Consider the following 23,269-nt stretch of genomic DNA (forward strand, 5'->3'; position numbering starts at 1 on the left):
GTGTGAATGGCCTGTAAAGCGGTGGGTGCCTTGTCGCGGCTTTACAGCTCACAAACGGTGAGTCATTGGTTTATTCTTTGGACAGTTGAATGATTAATAGTGCATTTAATTTCTCTGAAATCTTGTTAACAAAATATAAATTTTGAACCTTTCACTCACCTTTGTGCCAAATCCATGTGTGTACTTGAGGAATAGATCGTTGCGCAGTAATATTTAACAATAGTAAAATTTTCCTTGCATTACTATGCCATATTCTTCAAGAAGTAGAATGAAACCACATATTCCCTACCACCCAGTGTTCCCCAAAGACTCCCAATCAAAATGCTGCTTCACTTGTGTGAGTGGGCCAAGTGCCCTTGACAGGTTTGCAAGGGATTCTTGGTAACAGAACCTGGTGAGAGCCACACAAGTCACCCCATCCTGGATTCCCCTGGGTGTCTAGGTTTTAAAACTTTACAGATTTTCTAGGTTTTTTTCCTAGGTGTGGGCTGTGCTAGGACCCAAAATCCACCGCCATGCACATTTGGAAAAAAGGGTCAGCTTTCAGTGTAAAAATGTGATGTGTCCACGTGGTGTTTTGGGCCGTTTCCTGTCACTGCCACTAGGCCTACCCACGCAAGTGAGGTGCCATTTTTAATCGGGAGACTTGGGGAACACAGAATAGTAGAATAATTGTTATTACCAATTGTCTTTCTATGCATTTTGGCCTTCCAAATGTAAGACAGTGTGTAAAAGAGGAGTCATTTAGGATGGGTGCCCACAATTTCAGAGATGTGCAAATACCCACTGCTTCTGAACTCCATATCTTGTTCCCATTTCAGAAATATATAGGTTTCATTGATACCTATTTTTCTGTCTTTATATTTTACCAAATGAATTGCTAAATACCTGGTACACAATGACAAACCTTTGCAAGATGCAGCTCAGTTATTGGCTCTGGGTACCCCGGACTCTTGGTAAACTTACAAGCACTGTATATCCCTGCAACTAGAAGGGTCCAGTGGACATAGCGATATATTGCGTTGAAAAATCTACCATAGTTAGAAGTTTACAGGTTGAAACTTAGGCACAAATGGCTGTTTTTTAAACTCAATTTCTAATCTAATTCTTTTATTTCAACAGTTACTTTCTATAGGAAAACCTTGAAGGATCTACACAAATGACCCCTTGCTGAAATTCAGAATAGTGTCTACTTTTCAGAAATGTATAGCTTTCCGGGATCCATTATTGGTTTCACACCCATTTCTACCACTAACTGGAAGGAGGTTGAAAGCACACAAGAGGGGAAAAATAGGCTAAGTCCCAGTAAAATGCAAAAACTGTGTAGATAAATGTGGATTTCTGACAAATTTCTGCCTCTTCCTGACAGCTGGGAAGGTGGTGATTTTAGCACCAAAACTCTTTGTTGATACCATTTGCAGGGTAAAAATACATAAGCTTTATTCTGCAGGACTTTTTCCCCCAAAAACATAAAATGTAGTTGTGTTTAGTCTAATTTCTCAGTTCCCTCCTGGGGAATCCACAAACCCTAGGTATCCTTTAGAATTCTCAGGATGTTGGGAAAAAAAAAAAAAGACGTGAATTTGGCGTGGAGACCTTGTGGACAAAATGTTATGGGGCCTAAGCGCAAACTACCCCAAATAGCCAAAAATAGGCTTAGCACAGGGGGGAAAAGGTCTAGCAGGGAAGGGATTAAACCGCCTGTTGCATTGTATTAGTGCGTCTTCAATATATGAGAAGCTCTTTTCGAAAAGCACAAGACCCAAAGCTAGGTACTGTAAAGTGTATCACGTGTACACAGTAATCGACCTATAAAAAAGGTGAAAATGCTACAAAGTGACAAAATCGGTCATGAATTATTTGAAAGAATGGAGATGAAAGATAAGAGCCATCCATGCAAGGAAATCCAGGGCAGATACATGTGGGGCGAGATACTAGAAAGGGTGTCCAATAAAGAGGGCATATAGTGTGGGCAGGGGTTGGAGGGGTATGCCTCAGCACAGGTTGGTGACACACTTACAAAACTGCTGCCAATCTAAACAGAGAGACAGAGGGATTAGGTGAATTATTGAAACAAGCGATTGCGAGGGACTATGGAAAGGAAACGGGAACGGTATACATAATGCAATGCAGAAAAAATGAGTTGGTGCAGGGTCCTTCCTGATTTCTTTGAGACTACATTTTCACTTACACATTTGAGATTTTTCAGGAAACTTCCTAAGATCAGGAGCATTAGTCTAATGGACAGAAAACAGAAGAATCAATAGACATAGGGATTAAATTGATGAACTTTGGGCACATGGGCAGAGTGTGCAATTTATACTGCACTGCAGGACTCTAACCTCCAGCACCATCACATTTAACAGCGCCCCTGAACAAATGCTCAAAGGCAATGCAGCTGTTTGCTATATTAAAGTAAACACCACTGATTACTGCCTCAGTATGCAATCTGAAATTGTGTACAACACCTCCAACAATGGATAACAGTGCTTGATAACCAATAAAATGCATTTGCATTGGTGTGCTAGCAAGTTCACAACGTTTCCTACAAGATGTACAACAAATTAAAGAATTAGGATAGGAAATATCCAGCGGTGACAGTTTCATACAGGGCTGTATTTCATGTTTTGATCAATTTTGTTTATCTGGCATATTTTCCAGTAACTTTAGTTCAAGAGGGATAAAGTACAAAATCTGTAGTTCTACACTTGTCAACAGTCACTGGAATGCACCCAGATTTGCTACTGCCGCTTATAGCAAAATTTAAAATGTTTAATAAAAGAAGGAGTCCGATATAAAGAATATGCGTAGCCTAATAAACAATGAGTAACACTGGATGACACACACCATGACATGACTCATAATTAAATCCAGAGGTCCACCAAGTTTTAGCATGGACCCACGATTAAATACATTTAAAACTATGTAACACTTTTCATGATTACGCAGAAGTCAACTCCAGTCAAGGTAATCCAATTCACTACTGTTTAGTGGGGTCGCGAACCTCTTAAATGCCCAAAATACTTTTGTCGATCAACAAAGTACTCGAGCCCAAATCCATAAAGCGGGATTTATTCAAAACATGTGGCAAACAAACGCCCGACGCGTTTCGGTGCAGCCGCACCTTGGTTACGGGTCAAGGACTGTTTGTGAAAGCATAAACATATATTGTGAGATTATTAGGCCTGGGCAAAAATTTCGTTCCGTTCGCGGAAATTGCGATAATTTGACATTTTTGCGTTCCGCGGAGAGCGCGAAAATGTCAAAAATTCCGGTTTCCGCAGCTTGGCGATAATTTGTTTCTTGCTCGCGCTGTAAAATGATACATTCTCGCGCGATCGCCTTACCTGAATCCCTGCGTTCGCCGACAAGTTTTCTTGATCCGGTCGCGTTCTCCATGAGATGTTGTATTGTTTTTAGCCATTTGCGCTGTCTCGCGACAGTTCGCGCCCGCAGTGACGTCATGCGTCGCGCGATCACGTCTTTCTTCTCGCGATCATGCACCGCGAGAACAACTCAAAACAAGATGGCCGCGCCCGCAAGCAACCACATGGGTAAGTTGGCGACCCGCAACCATGCAGAAAATCTCGCGAACATGCCGGAAAAAAACTTCCGCATCTTCGCGATATTTCTGCTTGTTTGCGATAATTTTAAACATTCTCGCGATAATTTGCGAAGGTTAATTCCGCAAATTCCGCCCACCCCTAGAGATTATATGCTATCCTATATATCCAAAGTATTTTGAATATATAGGATAGCACATATATACATCTCATAGTGGTGATCACCACTAGGTAGTTACAGTTGGGTTAGCTGGTCCAAAGGAAAACCTTTGTTTTGCTAATAACTTTGGTACAGTTTGATGAATCTCCACAAAACTTTCCAAGAAGGTCCTACTTTTTTAATAAAAATATTCATCTGGGTGGTTGGGCCCACGAGAGTTTCTGAGGGCCAATTTAGAAATGGAGCATTCTGATTGGCCCAGGGAGCTTTATTTCCCTTGGGCTATATGGCTCCAGCGGGAGTCAGACTCCTGTGTGAATGAGCGCTTTGATTGGCTGCCAGCAACGTGAGAGTGTTTTGCTGGCAGAGGGAAGTGAAATTCATTCTTATGGAAAGGGAAACCTCACACACAAAATTGAGTCAGTCTTCATTATCGGCAACCTCTCCCCATCATGTTAGGTTGGTACCACTAGGGCTGACTCAACCTCCTGTTGGACTCGGCGAAGGAGAGAGTTCGTAGATAAAGGCTACTGGATATGAGGGATCCAGATCAGTGGGTTAAAAATACCTTATAGTTCCCAAGCAGATTGCCTTTATTGGTGGGAACTATAGGTTAAGGTTAAAAACGAGTGGGACGCTATAACCGTATACAGGAGAGGTTGCCGATGATGAAGCAGTACACAATTTTGTGTGTGAGGCTTCCCCTTCCATAAGGATGATTTTCCCTTCCCTCTGCACTCTCACAGGAATTCTGTGAATGTCCCACTTGGATCGACGTATGTTTGATTTAGGGTAGTAATACTGGACCTTGTATTCTCCCTTCAGCTGCGATACCTATTTGTGTTGGTTAAACAAGTCGTCAACTGTCACTTACACACAGGGTTACTCGTCAATACAAAGATTTATACTGTGTTCAATTTCTCAACACAGCTATGATGTATTGCTGTCATTTGAGAGGTCAAAAGTGATGTCATAGAACACGTCATGAGTGATGTAATATGTGAGGTCATAAGCAGTGCATGGTGGGGTCGCAAGTTATAGTTAACTGCTAAATATAGCTGGTGAATTTCTCGTTTTTTTTTAGTTCAAAACAGAGGGATATATATATATATATATATATATATATATATATATATATATATATATATATATATATATATATATACACATACATACACACGCACTCAAATCCTTCCCGGCGATGAGACGGACAGACAGCCACACCAACGGTGCTCAGTTGAACTTCTTTATTCTATTGGTATGTCTTTTTTTGTTTATGCCAACAGAATAAAGAAGTTTAACTGGGCACTGTTGGTGTGGCTGTCTGTCTCTGTGCCGGGAAGGAGGGGGGGTGTAGGTGTGTTTTCCTTCTATTAACGGCCTTCATATACCATGCACGAGCTACAGTTTACCATGCCCTTCACTCCTAAAAACACCCATGCACCTAAAATCCATGCCTCATATCCTCATTTACATTAACCATCATTCCTAAAATTAATGTTTTTGCCATGTTCTCATTGAAAAACACTCCATCTAACTTGCTCCTTCCCCTTACACAGCTTTGTATACCATACACTGCATGCTTTGAAAATTCCCACATGCTGGAAACAGACCTTTGCTTGTTTTAACTGACTTATCAAACAATTGCACCATATCATAGACAAATGAATAGTAACAAAAATACACAGTCTTGGCGATCAGTATCCTATTCAATTGATACAGTGGCGATAACCCACTGAAGACCATTTTCACTGCCCTTTTAAGATCTGGTGGCCAACGCAGCCATCATAAGGCCTTATGTAATCAACACAAAAAGATCTCTTAGAAGAACTACCTTGTAAAAGAACTACCACTATCTTGAATACAGCATGTGATTAGTTAGAGGTTCTGTGCCTCCTCTGAAAACAGTGCTGATATTGCAAGTTTTGCCTTGTAGGAAAGCTTGCGCTCAATAAAGCAGTAATCTGATGGCAGCTGGTAAGCCAATGTTTGAGGCGATAAGCCTGATTTGCTTGTTAAGAAAGGTTATAATAAAGGCAGTCGACCGGATTTATTTATTGTGAATAGCATACGTAAAAGCAGGCAGGTCTTTAAGGGTGGAATGTTATAGTCAACTGTAATTGTATATACATTTTTTTTTTATATTTTAAATCGCTGAAGGTTACTTTGTGGAAAAGCTTGAAATCCATAGAGTATGCCTAAGCTGGTTATGGTCACAAGTCAATGTTAAAGGTGATAGACCTGAATGGCACCTTGGAAAAGATTATGCCCGATACCATAGGTCTAATCTACTTATAATGAAAAGTATGACAAAAGGTAGTTGACCCTGCTTATTTTACTATGAAAACGATATGTTAAAGCCAATAGGTCTTAAAGGGTGGACTGATAATGCAGTATGCTTAAGACTGATGACCTGTATTTTATCGCCTGAAACCTATAAATTGCATTTTATGCAAGCATTTCAGCTTTGATAAACTCACTGGACAAACCAGATACTAAAACAAATATGTAAATGGAACACGTTCACATCCTGCCTTGAGCTTAAATCCCTCATGCAGTGCAGTACTCATCAAGTTCCCAATAAACCCAACTATTAATCCCCAACTTTTCTTCTCCATTTACACTGAGCATTATTTCAACGTATTATTTAGGGTGTCCAATAAAATAGATATCCCATGTGGGCAATATGTAGAATTCTTTAAGGTGTCCCATACACTGCCCTTTACTAAAAACATCTGTACTAATCTTAAGAAACAGATGAACAACCTGCAAACAGTGATTCACACAAAACCATGAAAGAAGCTGAAAAACGTTGGGTGCCAACTGGGATAGACAGGGCTGGGTGACCGTCACTGGGTACTCGCTAATCGTCCCTCTGGTCTTAGGCCCTTTGCACTAAATAAGATATGCGGTTTTATATACAATAATAAAGGAGACATGGTTTACAAATGATGAAAGAGTAAACTGACAGATGGCAACGTAGATGCAATGCCAATGACAGTGAACGGCTGGGTCATTAAGGCCAAACATGAGAAGTTTTATTGACTACTATACTGGATGACATGAAAGTAGCAAAATGTTATGTTACGCATGTTGTAAATCACTTACTAACATTTGTGTGATACGTGACATGTTATGGAAGGAGCAACAGGACAGTGGATATGGAGATCACGAAATAACATTAATAATAAAAGGGAAAACGTATGATTACTATGTTTCCCACAAAGCTACATTAGGGTATTGCGGCCATTTCTGGGACCGCATAAGGTGTGCAGAGTTCTCAGCAAAGTGATGCTTACAGTTCGGAAGCCCACATCTGGAATACTGCGACCAAGTTCTGGAGGCCCTACTCAAAGAATTATATCTAGTTCTAAGGATATGGCTATTGTTTTGTCTGCTCTTATTAGGGGTCACATCTTAAGGATTATGTCCAGTTCTACATATATGGATCACAGTCTTATCTTGTTAAATGGAAGCATCTGAAATGTTGCCCCAGCTCTCAATGTATGTCTCCATTTTTGGAGACCAAGCCTTGCAGTCTTAAAACCACAACTTCTATGAGGACACATATTACGTAAGGCATCAACTGAATAAAGGCAGAAAAGGGAGTAATGTGACAAACATTAAAATATGAGGAGGATATAAACCAGAAAAGGCCAACTTTTTAAACGGAACAGGACCGCAAGAAACAACGACCAGAATTCATGACTAAAAGGGAAAGTTGAGGGAAACAGAAAATGTTTCTCGCGTGAATTATTGTTTTGCCTAAGAAAGCGCCTAGCAAAAAAACTGTATCAGCAGCAAATGAATGAATGGTGGCACTGGACAGACGTGGAAACCAATATCAACTAGAAAGCGAGGTGAAAGCCAGAGAACATGAAGAGGCGATACAAGTCAGGAGCTGGTAGAGTGCAGGGTGAACCTTGCAAAAAGGGTTTATCTGGTGGTTCCCGTGTAATGTCAAATGTATTTCTTAGCTGAACACTACCCCCGGTTAACCCTCCACCCAGCGTATTCTGCCCCACATCGCCTCCTCTCGCACCTGCGGCTCCGCTTTCCATTCATGGATCTTGGCGTCCGGCTCGGGCAGAGTCCGCGGGCCTCGGGGTTGCTCCGCAGCTGGGGAGGATGGGAAGCCCCTGCGCGTCAGGTTGAGTGGGCCTTCACTCAGTTTGCGCCGGCTCTCTGACCCTCTTCCCTGCTGTCTTCGCGCTGCTATATCCGTGGGGCTCGTGCCGTCCTTTTCTGGCTCGCGCCTCCGCTCTGCCCCCTCTCTATTGCAGCAACTCACGCCGGCTTTTCACCCCGCCTCCGGAACTAGTGACACACTTGGTGCCCGTTGGAACTCGACGGCCACCGTTGCCAATGCCAACCACCCCTCCTTCCGTCAACTCCCTCCGTGTGTCACCGCTTCACTCCGTCTCGTCTCTCAAATGCACCAAGGGCCAGCACACTGAAGTGGAAGTGACGTTTCAACCGGCTCAGGATGAACTCTGTGCTGGCCACGGTGCTGACTCTATAGTAGTTCTCTTGGTGCTGCTCCCTACGTCACTTCCCCTGCCCTCCTCTTCCATGGCGGTTTTGTATCAGCCGGGCCGTGGGAATCAGAAGGAAAGCATATGGTGCCAACAATATAGCACCCATCAAAAGTGACAGCGTAGGCATCGCAACGCTCGAAATCACCCTCTGAGTTTCAATGAAAAACCGCACATCTCAGAGAGCGAGTACGACCCTTCCGAACCACAGTCTCTATCCGGACTTTCAAAACAGATCTTCAATCTCTTCTCTTCATAAGACACTTCCAGGCTTTATTCAACTCTATCACGACTGCTTGGCATTCATTTGAACGCAACGCTGTAAATATGTCTCCTATACCTGTATTAACCTATTTCTTGTACGTCTCATTTTATATTTACCTCTTTGATTAGCCTGATTGTATTGGTTACTTGTTAGTATGCAATTCGCCTTATGTAAGGTACTTGGTTCTATTGTAAAGCGCAGTGACACCTTTAAGTAAAGTCCGCCCTATATAAAACTGCATTAAATAAAATAAATACGGTCTTGGGACGAGGGAGGCACTTTTTTGCTATATAAACATAACAATATTTCATGTTAATATGAATTACTCCTTAGTATGGCGTCTGAATCTCAGACCAACAGTTTTTTGCTTTATTGTCCCGTCTAATCTGCTACCAATGAGGGTTGGAAACATGAAATGCCGGCATCCAGCAACAACTGATATATCTGGTTCAGACACAGATCTCGACAGTGAGCGCCGAACAGGTTGAGTTTAATAAGTCGTGTATGCAGGTTTTGAATACTGCTTAACAAATACGAAAACAAAATTATGGAACAATCACTGGCAGGCAAACAGGTTCTCATTGGAACACAGAACTCAAGTCTCACTCACTGTGAGTGAGACTCACACCTAAGAATGAGTTAAGGTCTCACTGACAGGAGGGTAAACATCACGCCTTGTCTGAAGAGCTAAAACCTGAACTGTAGATAGGACTCCTTCGGTGATGTGTAAAGAGGAGCTTTTGAGCTAGGTAAAAGCTTTTAGAAACCATCCCTCCACTGGGGGCTCTTCTTGCAGACCCATTTAGTTTTAGAGAGGAGCTGTTTTGGATTCCTTATGTGCTGCCCCACAACATTTGTCATCCATGAGACTAATTTAATGAGGTGTTGGCGTTATTTTATTCGGTTAACAATCATTTAGATTTTTTTGTATTATTTAACTTAGGTCTCTTGTTGTTTAGGTGTCGTTGATGCCAAGTGTTTCACTTCTATTGTCATCAAGTATTCTAATTTGTTCTCATTCCTAAGATTCTTCAAAACGTAAGAGCTCTGCACAAATAATGCAAGCACACATATCAACATACCCACGGATACCTAGTTTCAAAAAGTGCAAAAGACGTAATGGGCCCCCACGCACATAGACCACCACACAATCAGGCATCTATGCACACAGACCAACTGTCATTCACAACCCCATTCAGCAGGGGGTAATTTGCATCAGAAGAGCACGGTAATGCAAACTAGTATAAGGCCGGCTACACAATTAACTGGAATAAGTCTCTGATCTATGTCCTTCATGGGGTGACCCCAAGTTTGCCGAATAACTGTGATGCCAGGGTTGTCACAGAGGGATTTTGATACCTGGACATCTTTATCACCAGAAATCCCAATGCATTTCTCCCCCATAACCTTGATCCACCACTTATGCGCATGCGGAGAAATGTGCAACACCGGAGGACCCTGCCTATTTCTTTACTGGTAAAAGGCGGCTTTATTTAAAATCATGGCCCTCCCCCGTTTTCTTTATGCACTTCAGAACATGCCCTACCCAATACCACAGTCCTACTTCCAAGCCATAGATAGGGTGGCCCGTGCGCTCCTTTGGGATGCGGCCCACCCTCAAATAGGACTCCAGAAATTGAGGAGGGGATGGTGGAATAGCCTTCCCCGATGTACAGAAATACTATTGAGCATCACAACTAATCGTTGTTAACCACTGGGTTAACCTCCCAGAGGACGAACCAGACAAAGGCTGGATAAAAGAAACCTGCAACCAGGGGGCTACCTACGAGCCATCTATGGGGGATGTGCCACACATCCCTCTTCAATCCTACAGCTGTCGCCATCTCCCGGTGGCTGTGGGCTGGAGAGGTGAGATCAAGCAGGCCACCCCCTCTGGGACACAGTGCAGCTCAGCTCCCTGGCCCTGCAACAGGGCTTCAACAAGTGGGACCTAACAGACCTGTTCAGGTGGATAACTTGTGGAGGAATGGGGAGGTGCTCCCATTTACGGAATTACAAAACGAATACCAAATGGTGCCCGCTGTGGCCTAAAGATTTCAGCAAATCCGCCATGCCCTGTATAAAGTGCTTCAGAAGGTAGAAGATCTTCCGCTGTCCTCCCCTCTTGAGGATAGGCTGCTAGATGACTACCTAGCCAAAAAGGCGATTTCCCTCTCATGCCGGAAACTGTGAAACAATTCCCTCAATACTATGACCCGACTGAGGGAGACCTGGGAGAGCGACCTGGGTGATTTAGAGGATGACTAATGGCTTGCGGCCTTGGCCTTCTCTCGCGAGATGGCTATATGCTGACGTTTTCATCTTGTACAGCTTAAAATCCTTCATAGATGTTACTATGCGGCTACAACACTGATGAAAATGGGTAAAGCAGACATGGCGCTCTGCCCCAATAAATGTGGACAAGTAGGCATGTTTTATAATATGGTATAGAGTCACGTCCTAACAGAATGCTAATCAAAACTTAAGATGTATGGCTAAAGAGCTAACCTCCATACCCGAAGCATGGCGTTTGCCTACCTCTCGTATTCAACCTTGCTAAGTCAGTAGTCATAGCACTCCTGTGTCACTTATTCTTATATTTTCAAAAGGAATTATTTTACAACTGGATTTATAAAGGAAATGTAATTATTTTTAATTATTTGTTGACCTCAGTAGAGGTCTAAATCAAATTAAATAGAAATCTTGAAATCAAAAGGAATTAGTATAGGAGTCCACACATAAACCAGATTGAGATGTATGAACATTTTCCAATCTAAATGGCCAGAAAGAGTATGCATTGGGTGAACACATTACCCTGTAACAGACTGAATACATACAGCCGTTCACACTGTAGTTAGATGTGCGTAAGTGATGTCACAACATTTCCTGTGATGTCACTTCTTGTGCCGTCTGCCTTTGTTTTGGTTGGTGTTTTTATGTTTTTTGGTATTCTTGCTATGATTCACCAGATCACATTTGTGGGTAAAGATGTATTATGTCTGTGCTGATGTGCTAGGAACAGTTGTAGAAGTAAAGTGAGGACTGGCAACCCCTTGTGTATTCTTCTATATGTTAGTGGTTTTAAATCTTTAAAAAGTTTTAATTTCGGGAATTGGTGGAGCAGAACTAATGTCGTGCGTTAGGATCACAGGGTGGTACAGTGGTACAGTGTACCCACAGCTAGGCTAACACATATAATTTTATTTGTGCTTTTTTCTGATGCAGAAACATGTTTTTATTTATTGTTTTTATTAATGTGCTGACCTGTCTAAGCTTCGCAGGAGCATGGATGGACATCTGTGACTCAGTCTGGCAGAAAGGGTCCACGTCCATTTAAATGTGTCCTTTCAAAAACCATGAAATGAGACATCAGTGGCAACCACGGGTCAACGCTGGAACCTCAGCACAGCCCATATAGTCTCCCAGAAGTGTGAGAATGCGGCCACACATGGAAGAGCAGTGCTGAGGTTCGTTGTAATGAATCTCTCCTGTGACGTTAAAGTAATCTCCTCCAGAGTCAGAGTCATGATTACCCTGCTGTATAGTGTTCTCAGGGGTCTAATAGGTATAGATCTTACAGAAGTTGTCCCTATCACTGTCAGGCAGTTCTTGGACTCCTTGTAAAGTTGAAGCCAGACCCTGTTCGAGGGGGACACAGGGCAGACAGGGGCTGCTGGGCTCAACTGTGGGGTTTGGGGTCGTTTGCCTCTGATGCAGTGGCGTAGGAAGGTGGGTGCGGGCCGCCCCGGGCGGCATCACTGAGGGGGTGACAAAATGGCAAAAATATGTGCTTTTAAAATAAAAATAAAAATTGGGGGGCACAACACTTTAAAAAAAATAACATAATTTAAAACAAGTTAAATAACTTTGTCTGACAATTAATTAACCTCAACAAGTCAACATAATGCGTTGAAACATTCTAGTTCAGTCAACAAACGCAATGAAACATGGCTGAACTCAACGCTGTGTAGTGGAGAGCGTATGGGTAAGGAAGGGGAGGGGGTGTTTCTTTCCGCCGAAGTCTTTCTCTGCAGTTTGTACTCGAGCGAGACGTAAACAACCTGTGACTCGTCATCACTCGACTCAAAAAATAAAAAACGCAACCAATCCTATCCGCTGCCATGCCGGTCAGTCACCCCACCTCATTCTTTTGAGTTAGTTGTGGATTATTACTGAAGCTTATAAGTGGCATGCTGAATTTATTTTTGTTACATTTTTTAGTTCATTGATTCATTGTGATCATCCTCTTCTCTATGATATTGAGTTTGGTAAGTAACGTAAACATTATGGTGCATGCTATTTGTTTGTATTTGTACGTTAAGTCGGGGGTGACAAGAAATTTTACGCACCGGGTACCACCTGACCTTGCTACGCCACTGGTCTGATGTGCCATGTTTGTCCTACTATGGCTTTACTAACTGGGCCTATTACAACCCCTTCAGCACTCGACTCTTGTTGGTAGCACTGCAGAGTCAGTTCAGGCCTCTCAGGGAGGTAGTGTTGGAGTCTACACATGCAATAATCGTCAAGTACAATATAGTGAATTGGGCACTTCTGCTAACTGCACCTCAGTCAGCTTTCCTGTTCTTCACCCCTGGTTTCCCATCTATTTTGGTATACGCAGTTACCCTCTTTACAGCAATAAATGTTATTGTGTACATTTAGGCTCAGGGGCAGATTACACCACCTTCTAAATTATCAATGTGCCCAGTCATTTAAATTCCTGCAATCTTTGTGTCATCACAATAAGCCCTGAAGGCATTCGCTGTCAGGCGGCAGCCAGCTGATGGCATTGTGCTGTTCCTTTCCTACTTCTGGTATGGCACGCAGTTGTGGTCTCGATGCAGCCTCTTTTGGCTAGATTGAAGTCACGGCTGAAGAGAACCAGCTGGAGCACACAACAAAGATCCCCCTGAGCCGGCAAAATAGGTAACCTAGAGCTGCAGTAGCCATACATGGGTGGATCACATCACTGCCACACTCCAGCCAGACTGGACTATACCTTAGTCTCTTCAGAAACCGGTCCTAGGAAGCTTGTTTCCGGTCCAGGGAAGACATGGCTTGGCAGTTCGGGCTGGACTGTTCCCATGAGGCACAGGGTCAGACTGATTTGCATATGGCCATGTCTGAACTGGGGTGGCAGAGTGGGCTAAAGAACAGTGATGGATTAAACCCAGATCAGTTGACTGGGGGTGAGTGCTTGCAATGTTCAACACTCCGTCCATCATTTCCTTTGGTTTTTGCTTTGTTCGCCATAAGTTGGCAGGGTATGCTCAGACGTGAGTCCCTTGCTCACTTTGCCACTGGATTCAAGCAAGCCTGGCTGAAGACGGCTGAAATGCCAGAAACCGGTCTTAGGAAGCTTGTTTCCGGTCCAGGGAAGACATGGCTTGGCAGTTCGGGCTAGACTGTTCCCATGAGGCACAGGGTCAGACTGATTTGCATATGGCCATGTCTGAACTGGGGTGGCAGAGTGGGCTAAAGAACAGTGATGGATTAAACCCAGATCAGTTGACTGGGGGTGAGTGCTTGCAATGTTCAACACTCCGTCCATCATTTCCTTTGGTTTTTGCTTTTTTTTTTTTTTTTTTTTCTCCTTAGTCTCTTCAGGCCCAGCTTCTTACAGGTCAGCCTCAATCTTTGGATGAGGTTTAGCGCCTCAAGGCAGTTGCCACAGTTCTTTGCGTGTGGATGGGGATAAAACCGTACACAAACATTTGGATATCCCAAAATTTACCTCATTTGAATCTCTCACAGTTTACTGGATCGGAGACCGTGTTAAATATCAATTTCATGAGTCAGTGTGTCCCTTCATTAAGGCACCTTCTCAAATATCAGTTAACAGAGTAAAACAACTCATTAAGTAATGGGGTCCCCTCAATAACAGTTCTAAATCAATGAAAATTTAAAGGGCTTTATTAGAAAAACTAAAAAATAAGCGGTACAGAGTCAATGTCATGAAAGATCTCAATCCAAAATTATACAGATTATGTAAAATTAGAAAGGATTATACATTCCAAATGAGTAGCAACATTAGAAAGGATTTGGGAGCATCCCTAGTAGAATAGGAAAGTCTTCTGAAATCTGGCTTACCCCCAGGATCAAGGGTTTCTTATACACAATTCTTGCATAGTCAATTAGTAATGCTCCAAAAGCATCTTGGTGTGAGCAAAAGTATTATTTCTTTAGCAGAATACTAAAATAATACACATCATTACCTTAATATATAAGCAGCATCCAAACTTAATAAAAATCATTCATCGCCCCTTAATTGTAATGTGATCCAGAGATGTTAGAACAAATATGAAACATACAAACTATAATACTTTCTCTCAGTGAATAGACTGAGATTGATACTTGTTGCAATCTTACAAACACATCATAGAAAGTTTATTGGGAGCAAAACACCAATGAAAAACTAATACGACCTCAGTTTGACTTCGTGTTGCAGAGTCTGTGGAGAGAGAATGCACGAGGGGATGTGGGAGGGGGACAGGAGTGAGTGAGAGAGATGGCATCCGTCTTGTCTAAAATAGCGTTTTACAGAGAAGTGTGGCGTAACTGAAACACATTATTAAACACACTTCTAGACATCATACAAATTGTGTTTCAATTGAAATCATGTTAATTCTGTCTGTATATTGAAAATCAAGTATGAAGAGGCATGTTAATCGTCATTATTAATGTACAAAATATAAACCACCAAAAACTCTCTCATATGGGTCAAAGTGGCACAGGATTAGCAATGGTCACAGTTTGTTTGGTCACAGTAGCACAGGACTATCCATGGTCAAACTTCTTTGGGTCACAGCCCCATAAGTTTTGTTGCGCAGCAGCGGTCAGCCATCATTCCACGTTTCTCACCTGGAACCGCAAATAGGTGAGCTCTAAAACTCTTGGGACACAAAGATCACACTTCTCCAACCTCCTTCATGTGGCAGATCCCATCAGCATTGGGGTTTCACTGCACCTGGCTGCCCTATGTGCTCCCCTATGTGATGCCAAAGTGGCTTAATGTAACAAAAGGTGGAAAGCCCCCCAAGTAACTCGCCCCTCTATCTAATTAGTAACGTGTGTCTCCTTTAAATACACAAACATTGGTTTCTGCTTTTCCAACCAATTTAAGATGGCTCTGCACTTCTTCCAATTTTTGAGCCCTTTAACATCGGTTGACAGTAAACTAATCTCATTCCTGTCCATTTGGCTGTTCTATTTAAATTCCTTTACCATACAGCCCAAATCCTGATCGTCGCTCTTCTCCTTTATCCTAGTTCTCTCACCACCTGCCCTCTGTTTATGAAAGATGTTTTTCAGATCACGGAAATTGTTATTTTCATCCCCGGCAACAGCTCTCCTCTTGAGCCGAGGCCTCTCCACCCCCTCCCCTTTAAACGTCCATTGCCCCCACAATTAACCCCCCTTTTGTCTCCCCTTCAGGTACCCGTGCAACTTTTGCATGGATGTCCTACCTACCCTTCGAGTGTGGTGACTGCACTCAGTGCCCTACCCTCGACTGCACTACCCCCAACCACTCAATCAGTGACCTGAAATTAAAAAACAAACTAAAAAAGACAACACGTCCCCCATCGTGTAGCATTTAAATGCCCATATACAGCTATTTATGTCAATTAAAATAAGAAGAGAAGAGAGGGTCTGATGTGTGTGGGAAAAGTGATAAAGAGAGCTGGTGATGGACAACCAAGACACAGAGGAAGGTAGGAGAGTCTTCGTAAAAAAAAATACACCTCAGAAATGGACAAGTAATAAAGAGGCAGCTGAGAGAGCGGGGAGACAGGTGAGAGGTGAAAGACTACTGAGAAAGAGAGTCTGTTCAGAAGGAAGAAGAGGCATAGGTTGGGGAGTCAGTTGAGAGGTTATAAAGAGTGATGAAAGAGACAGCTCAGACAGAAGGGAAGACGTGTATGGGAGCGATAAACAGGCAGGTTAGAAAGGCAGATGAGAGAGTTGGGAAGGTGGGAAAGTGACAGCAGTGAAAGAAAGGAGACAATTGAGAGAGTGGTGAGAAAGTGACAGAGCTAAATGGGAGACAAGAACGCAGATGGGTTGTGCGTTGCAGATGCATTGCACAAACGTCCACACACTTTTAGATTGACAATATTATTTACCTCTTCGACCGAAAACTTTAAAACCAATATTTTTAAAATAGAAGGTCAATGCAATTACATTTTTATTTCAAATGCAGTACATAGATGTAATGTGTGAACTAGCTAGATTGCTAAAAACGTTACAAGACTGTGTACTTTGATCATGTTTTAAATGATCGTTCTGTTGATTTGTTTTTTTCTATTATTTTTAGTATTTGTGCTCTTTTATTGAATTTCATGATTGTTGCTGCATTGTTTAAGAGGCACAAATAAGCACATTTCTTGAACTGAAAAGAAATGGGAGACAGTGATTATACAGTTTAGAGACAACAGCAGAGAAAGATTTGGAAAATAACAAAGGGTTAGGTGGGAAGGAGGAAAGGTAATTGATATGGAGGTGATATTGAGACAAGCAGGTGAGAAAGAGACAGATGGGATTAAAAGAGATGGGAGACCGGTGAAATAGAAGTGAACAAAAGGACAGAAAAGGTGAGAGGGAGAGTAAGAAATGAGATAGTATCAGGAGATCAGTGAGAAAGAAAGGTGAGATAGAGGAGGAGAAGAGAAGAGGTGACAAAGAGCAGGCAACACGTGTGAAAGACAGGGGAGAGAGAAATCTAAAAAGACAGACAGTTTAGAGAAAACTGACGGGTTGGTGACACCCGGTCAAATGTCAGATAACATCAACTCTTGTGATGTCATGTGGGGGATCAAAGGACATCTGATGTCACTTCTGCCATCACTGGATTTTGGTGAATCTGGCCCATGAAAATAACTCCTATTGGGCTCCTCCATAAATTATGTTGCCCATCATAGTTTGTTGCTGTCCTTCATCCACCCTTGCTTGCTAATGGAACCATCAATAAAATCCTCCCAAGACTAATGTGACGGCTTTTGGGCATCCCTAAACTTCAACCAATTTTTCTCAGGCGTGAGACCAAACTTGCAAATGAGGGTGGCCTGCTTGGGTTGATACCAAAACTGCTTTGCCTGCTCTAAGGCCAAATGGCATCCCAGTGGGCACATACCTCCACAGCTACCGCTCCAACTTTTTCTGGTACTTCGTGCATGCGCAAGGCAACTCTTAGAAGCAGCAAACCACTTATCTATGTACCATTTACCAGCACATAGCTAGGCACAAGCTCTTTGGGACTCTTTATTTTGGAAGAGCCCTTCTGGGTACCTCATTATCACTGCCACCCTCCTTACTGGACTCTGATCCCCTCCTGGACTTCAAGACTATCTTGCATTGACTCCTCTCATGGGCCAGGGCGGTCTTCCGCTCCTCCAAAGCCACCCTTTTCCCCACAGTGTAAGGGCTACTGCTGCTTGTATTTCCTCAGCAGCCACAGCAGATGGCTTATTTTACTCAGCTTCCAGCCTCAATTTCTTCAAAGCAATAGCTGTCATCCTCTCCCCAGGAGCCAGACAGCTGCATTCTGTTTCTCCTCAATGATACGGGATGCCTTCTTCTCCTAAGGAGCCAGACAGCCTCTGTTGTTTTCTCCTCTGCAGACAAGGCAACCCTTTTCTCCTCAAGAGCAAAGGTGGCCAGTTTCAATTTTAAAGCCTTCTCTGCCTCTCTGTCTTACAGCTCTAATATGACAAACTGTGAGAGGATACACGGCACACAGCCCTGGACAACACAGTTAGTGGGGCTCCTCTCAGGCACTAAAAGTCTTTTCATAATCTTCTTTCTTTGCTCTGTTCCAGCTTCACCTTTCTTTCCTTGCACATGGCCTTCATCTCCACTGCAGGAAGTGCAGCCAGGATAGACAGATCCACCTCCAAATTCCCACAAAAATAAATCAAGGTGCAAAAATTTGAATCAGAAGTATTTCTTGTCAATTAAAAATCCAAAACAAATCACGTTTTCGCCTAAAATCTGGAACGTGATTTTTAATTTTTAAACTTTAAAACTAAATAGCACCTGCTTGAGATAGGTCCTATTCCAACCACTGAAATCCAATGTCAGAAATTACGTTATTAAATTGGGAGAGGGGTACCCCTACCAACCCAATAAGCCCACTCTAGTTAGGTCAAAACACAGTTCTGAGAGAATCTTTGCCCAGCCCCTTCTAGCTATGGCATATGAAGCAAGCAATCTACGGAGAATCGCATACTAAGTTTAAGAAGTACAATCATTATTGAAGTAAAGAACGCAGCAGAATGCAATTCCATTTAGAAACATAGAGAAAAGTGTAATGAGTAAAATGACACCTAGATAATCAAAATAGGTGAAGGGGAACTAGAGATATGCAATTTTTAAGTTTTAAGGCAAAAAGCACCTGGAAAAAAGCCCAACACGATGGAAAACAAACAGTTTGTCTGGGACAGGGAATTAAGCACAATTTCTGAACTCAATAGAAATGAGATTTGAATGCACCAAGTGGGTTTTCCTGGTGAAAGGTTTTCCCTTCAGACCTTGGGACTGATTATGATCTTGGCAGATGGGACGGATATCCCGTCCGCCATATTACAAGTTCCATAGGATATAATGGAATTTTAATTTGGCGGACGGGATATCCATCACGTTTGTGATGGAGTAACCCTGTCTGCCAAGTTCGTAATCAGGCCCTTTGTCTCGGACTGCTGGAAAAGGTTATTCTGGATAGTCCAGAAGCCACTAGCTCCCCAGGGTGGGCTGCTGGGCACCAAGTCTCTCGCAAGCCAGTTCTCCTGCAGGGTCTAGTCCTTTTTAGTCAGCTGGCCACTCCTGGAGTCAGGAGTCCTTCTGCTTTTTGCGTCCCTAAAGTAGGTAAACAAGAGTTGAACCACCTGACCCTTGGAGAGTGAGTTCCAGTTCCTGGGTGCTAGTAGGATTATGGAGTCCTTGTGTGAGTCCTCTTCTTCTAGTGGGAATCAGAAGTCAGGATTCTTCTTCCAGCCGGTCCTTCTTCTTCAGACAAAGTTGTCTTAGGTTCAGGAATGTTCTGAGGAGGTGGTGGTGGATGCGCCAGTTGTATTCTGTGCATTAGCTAGTGATTGCAGGAATTCTACCACCAAATCTTACTATTTTTTTGCAGTCCGCTCACATACTTGAGCAGCACTTCCTTTTTGCTTTTGCCTTACTATAAAATTAACTGGGAGCCCTGCTTTCAAGACGGCGAGTCTCTGCTGCCAGCAGGCAGGCCTCTCTTGAGCTACTCCCCTATCTGATGGGGTTAAAACTGGATTTTCTCCTACTGTGGCAGGAGCCTAACTGTGTAGGTGGGTCCTGCGGATGAATAGAAGAAGCCTTCTCTGGCATCTCCAAGTCAAAAGAAGTAGTGCTGAAGCTGCCCTTTGTTCTGCCAACAGTTCCTGTGCGTATCCCTGCTAGTGGTCAACAGTTAACACCCATTGGCCTTTCCTGGGCCCAGAGGCAAGCCATTCTTCCGTGAGTCAGAAGTGTTTACTCTCCCAGCCAAAGATGTATATTCCAGCTCTGGAAGTATGATAGGTGTCAGAACTGGTTTTATGCCCGTTCTGGCTCAGGCAGCCTCAAGTACATTTTTGTAAAGTTACTTTTCTGCTCAAGTTATCAAAAATCTGATTTCACTATTAAGTCAAGTTTTAGAAACTTAACCGAGAATAACTTTCAAGCTTTTTCTAGCTATTTCCCAAGCGGTGATCAAAAATAAAGATTTTTAAGGCCTATTAGGGAACGGTCAGGCCAGGTCTACAAAGTGAAATAGTTTCTGGGTTTTATTTCATTGTGAGAGCACACTAACTTCAATATGTAGTGTACACTATCTTTATATATGCACCCTGTCCTGTGGGCTTACAAGAGTATTTTAGGAGTGACATATTGAAATATAGTTTCATAAACGTCAATCAAATTTTTCATGGCTATGGGTCACTGCAATGCATTTAACTTGCAGCCTAGGCACAGCACAGTGATGCTTTGACAGCAATATATTGTTGTCATTTATGGGGGTGGTGTAAATCCATGCTGCAGCCAACATATGGCTTTTAACCCCTTCAGTGCCACGCCCTTTCCCCGCCCTGTGCCGGGCGTTACATTAGCGGGCGGGGTTCATGACGAGATAGTCTCGTCATGGGCACAGCGCAACCGTGCTCCATGACGAGACCATCTCGTCATGGGCACTGAAGCGGTTAACTTTCGATGACATGGGTGCACTTAAGGCACCATTAACAAAGAGAAGTTAAATGGACCAAATAGGGAGTTCCAATGTACAGCACATGTTTTAGAGGATAAGCACAGGTACTTTACTACTGTGTCAGTGGTACAGTGAACAGAGCCCTAAAACCAGAAAAAATAACATCCAAGCAAGGCCTAAAATCTGGGGTAACCATGCAGAAAAAGGTGAATTTGCTACACCAACTAACCTTTAGACCTGCAATGAGTACTGTTACTGTACTGTGGTTCTTTCTGAATCTTGATTGAGTGTTGTCTGGTAGGTGATGTAGCTCAAGGTGGTTAGTGCGTTGCTTGTTGATCGCCTTCTCTATCACTTTGGCTGGGTAGGGAGCAGGTGGATGGAGCGGAATTTTCTCAGTTGCTTGGGTCAGTCGATGCTTTCTGAAGGAGGGCGTTAACTGCTGCGTGCTTCCAGTTTTCTGGGGGGTGGCAGGGATGATGGAGGCATTGATGATGTTGGTGAGGGCAGTGCTGATCGGTGATGCGCCGAGGTAGTAGACATGGTGGAGGCATGGGTCTGCTGGGGCCCCTGAGTGGATGGTCCGCATGATAGTCATTGCTTCTTCTCCGGTGAGTGTTTTCCATCTGGTCAGGTGGACGTTTTGTTTGGTGATGGGCAGGTTGACGATGAGCTCGCTGGGATCTGGTTGGTGAGAGAAATTGCTGTAGATGTGTGTTATTTTGTTGTAAAAGAAGCTGGATAAGTCGTCGCAGAGTTCTTGGGAGGGGGGTGAGGCTGTTGACGGAGGCCGTGGAATAGTGATGATCGAGAAGATTTCCTTGCTGCTGTTGGAACTCTTTTCAATGTGTTCAGCTAATCCTCTTTACTTGGTGTCTCTCAATTGCTGGTAGTATCGGCTGAATGCAGCTGTGTAGGAGGTTCTGTGATTTCATGGCTGGCTCTTCATTTTCTTTTTAGCTGTTTGCAGTCCCAAATGGCCTCTGTGTACCAGCTGGCTTGCTTGTTGTTCCTTCTTTGTTTGTTGGGTTTGAAGTTTGTGAGGGGTTCTGCGCAGTTTTTGATCCAGTTGTTGAAATTGACGATGTCCTCGTTGAGGTGGTCTGTGGGGCAGTGGCGTAACGAGAGTTGAGGGGGCCCTCTGCCACATACACGGAGGGGCCCCCACTCTGGGTTTTATCCGGAGTTCTTGGGCCTGATTATCATGCTGCAGGGGCCCCTACAGCTCGAGTGTCCCCCCGAATCGTGGGGGCCTGTGTTACGCCCCTGCTGTGGTGCTGGGTTTATCTGTGCTGAGAGCATTAAACCAGTTTGTTTCAGACATTTTTCCCCGGCTGCTGCTGGGTTGGCTGGCGTAGGTGGATGCATTGGTTAGTGCTGTGATGATTTGGAAGTGTTTTATGGAGTGGTTGGTCCATGTAAGGAGTGAGGTTGAGCTGTACTTGATGGTCACTGGTGGTGAAGATGGGGTCTGGTATGTGTCTGGCGATGTGTGTTGGTTCAGTGACGAACTGGGTTAGTCCAATGTTGTTCAGGCTTTTGAAGAGGTCTCTGGAGCAGGGATCGGTTCTGTGTTTTAGGTAGAAGTTGAGGTCACTGAGGAGTATGAAGGCTTTGTACTTGATGGTGAGAGGGGCATTGGACGTCAGTGATGAGGCAGGGGAAGGTGGCTTGCTGTCGTGGTGGTTGGTAGGTGAGGGTTCCGATTGGGGTGAAGTTTTTGGAAATTTACAGCTTGAAATGCATATGTTCCATGAATGAGGTGGCATCCTCTGCAGTTGTTGTGCACTTGATGGAGTCTTTGTAGATGATTTTGAGTCCTTGTCATGGCTTGCGAAGGCAGTTCTGATGTGCAATCTTGTAGCCCATGGCGATGTCGGGGGCCGATGTGAAGTTGAACCAGGTTTCCATGAGGAAGAGGAGGTCCAGTGTGTCGCTGATCAGTAGGTCCCATATTTCAGTTGCATGTTTCCTGAGTGAGCAGGTGTTGAGTAGCATGCATGTGAGTGGGTGTTGGCATGCAGGTTTGCTGTAGTGTGTGGGGGTATTGAAGGCATGGTTAGGGCTTGTGTGGAGTGTGTGGGTCCTTTGTTGCAGGAGAAGCAGAAGTGGATACAGGTGAAAACTTCTACCAAGGTTTGTGGTGCTGCAGCATCGGGTGGAGAGGTGTCCTTTGTCGAGTGATCGAAGGAGTGCTGCAGTGCAGCGCTGGGGGGCAGTTGGACTGGGGTTGGTGGCAGACCTTTAAATTATACAGCACTGAATCAGTCTTTTTACAGAATACCTGGAGCCATCAAAAGGGCGTGTCCATTAACGTTTCCTGAAATCCCAGTTGGTTGATCTCATCCAGGCACTCTACCTGAGCACAACACTGGTGCCAATAATTCTACCTTTGCAATCAGTAGTGTCTGCGCTAGCTTAAAGCACAAACTATACAGCATTCTGATCATCCTGTATCGTTCAGGCCAAAGAGGCACTGAGGTCCTTGGGGCCACCCGGTAATATCTTGCTGGCCATAACCCACAATGCAGGGCTACC

General features: G+C 43.6%; 1 protein-coding gene across 1 annotated transcript in view; it reads right to left on the reverse strand.

Annotated features, from left to right (window-relative positions):
- LOC146857451 (protein argonaute-3) overlaps positions 1–8,194 on the reverse strand; it is a 1,089,759-nt gene extending 1,081,565 nt beyond the window's left edge. Inside the window, exon 1 of the mRNA XM_085647972.1 lies at positions 7,766–8,194. Coding sequence (XP_085504098.1) covers positions 7,766–7,784 — 19 coding nt within the window. The 5' untranslated portion in view covers positions 7,785–8,194. The remainder of the gene's footprint in view (positions 1–7,765) is intronic.
- Positions 8,195–23,269: the final 15,075 nt, after the last annotated feature.

The sequence above is a fragment of the Triturus cristatus genome, chromosome 3_2 (assembly GCF_964204655.1).
Source record: "Triturus cristatus chromosome 3_2, aTriCri1.1, whole genome shotgun sequence".
NCBI classification, from domain to species: Eukaryota; Metazoa; Chordata; class Amphibia; order Caudata; family Salamandridae; genus Triturus; species Triturus cristatus.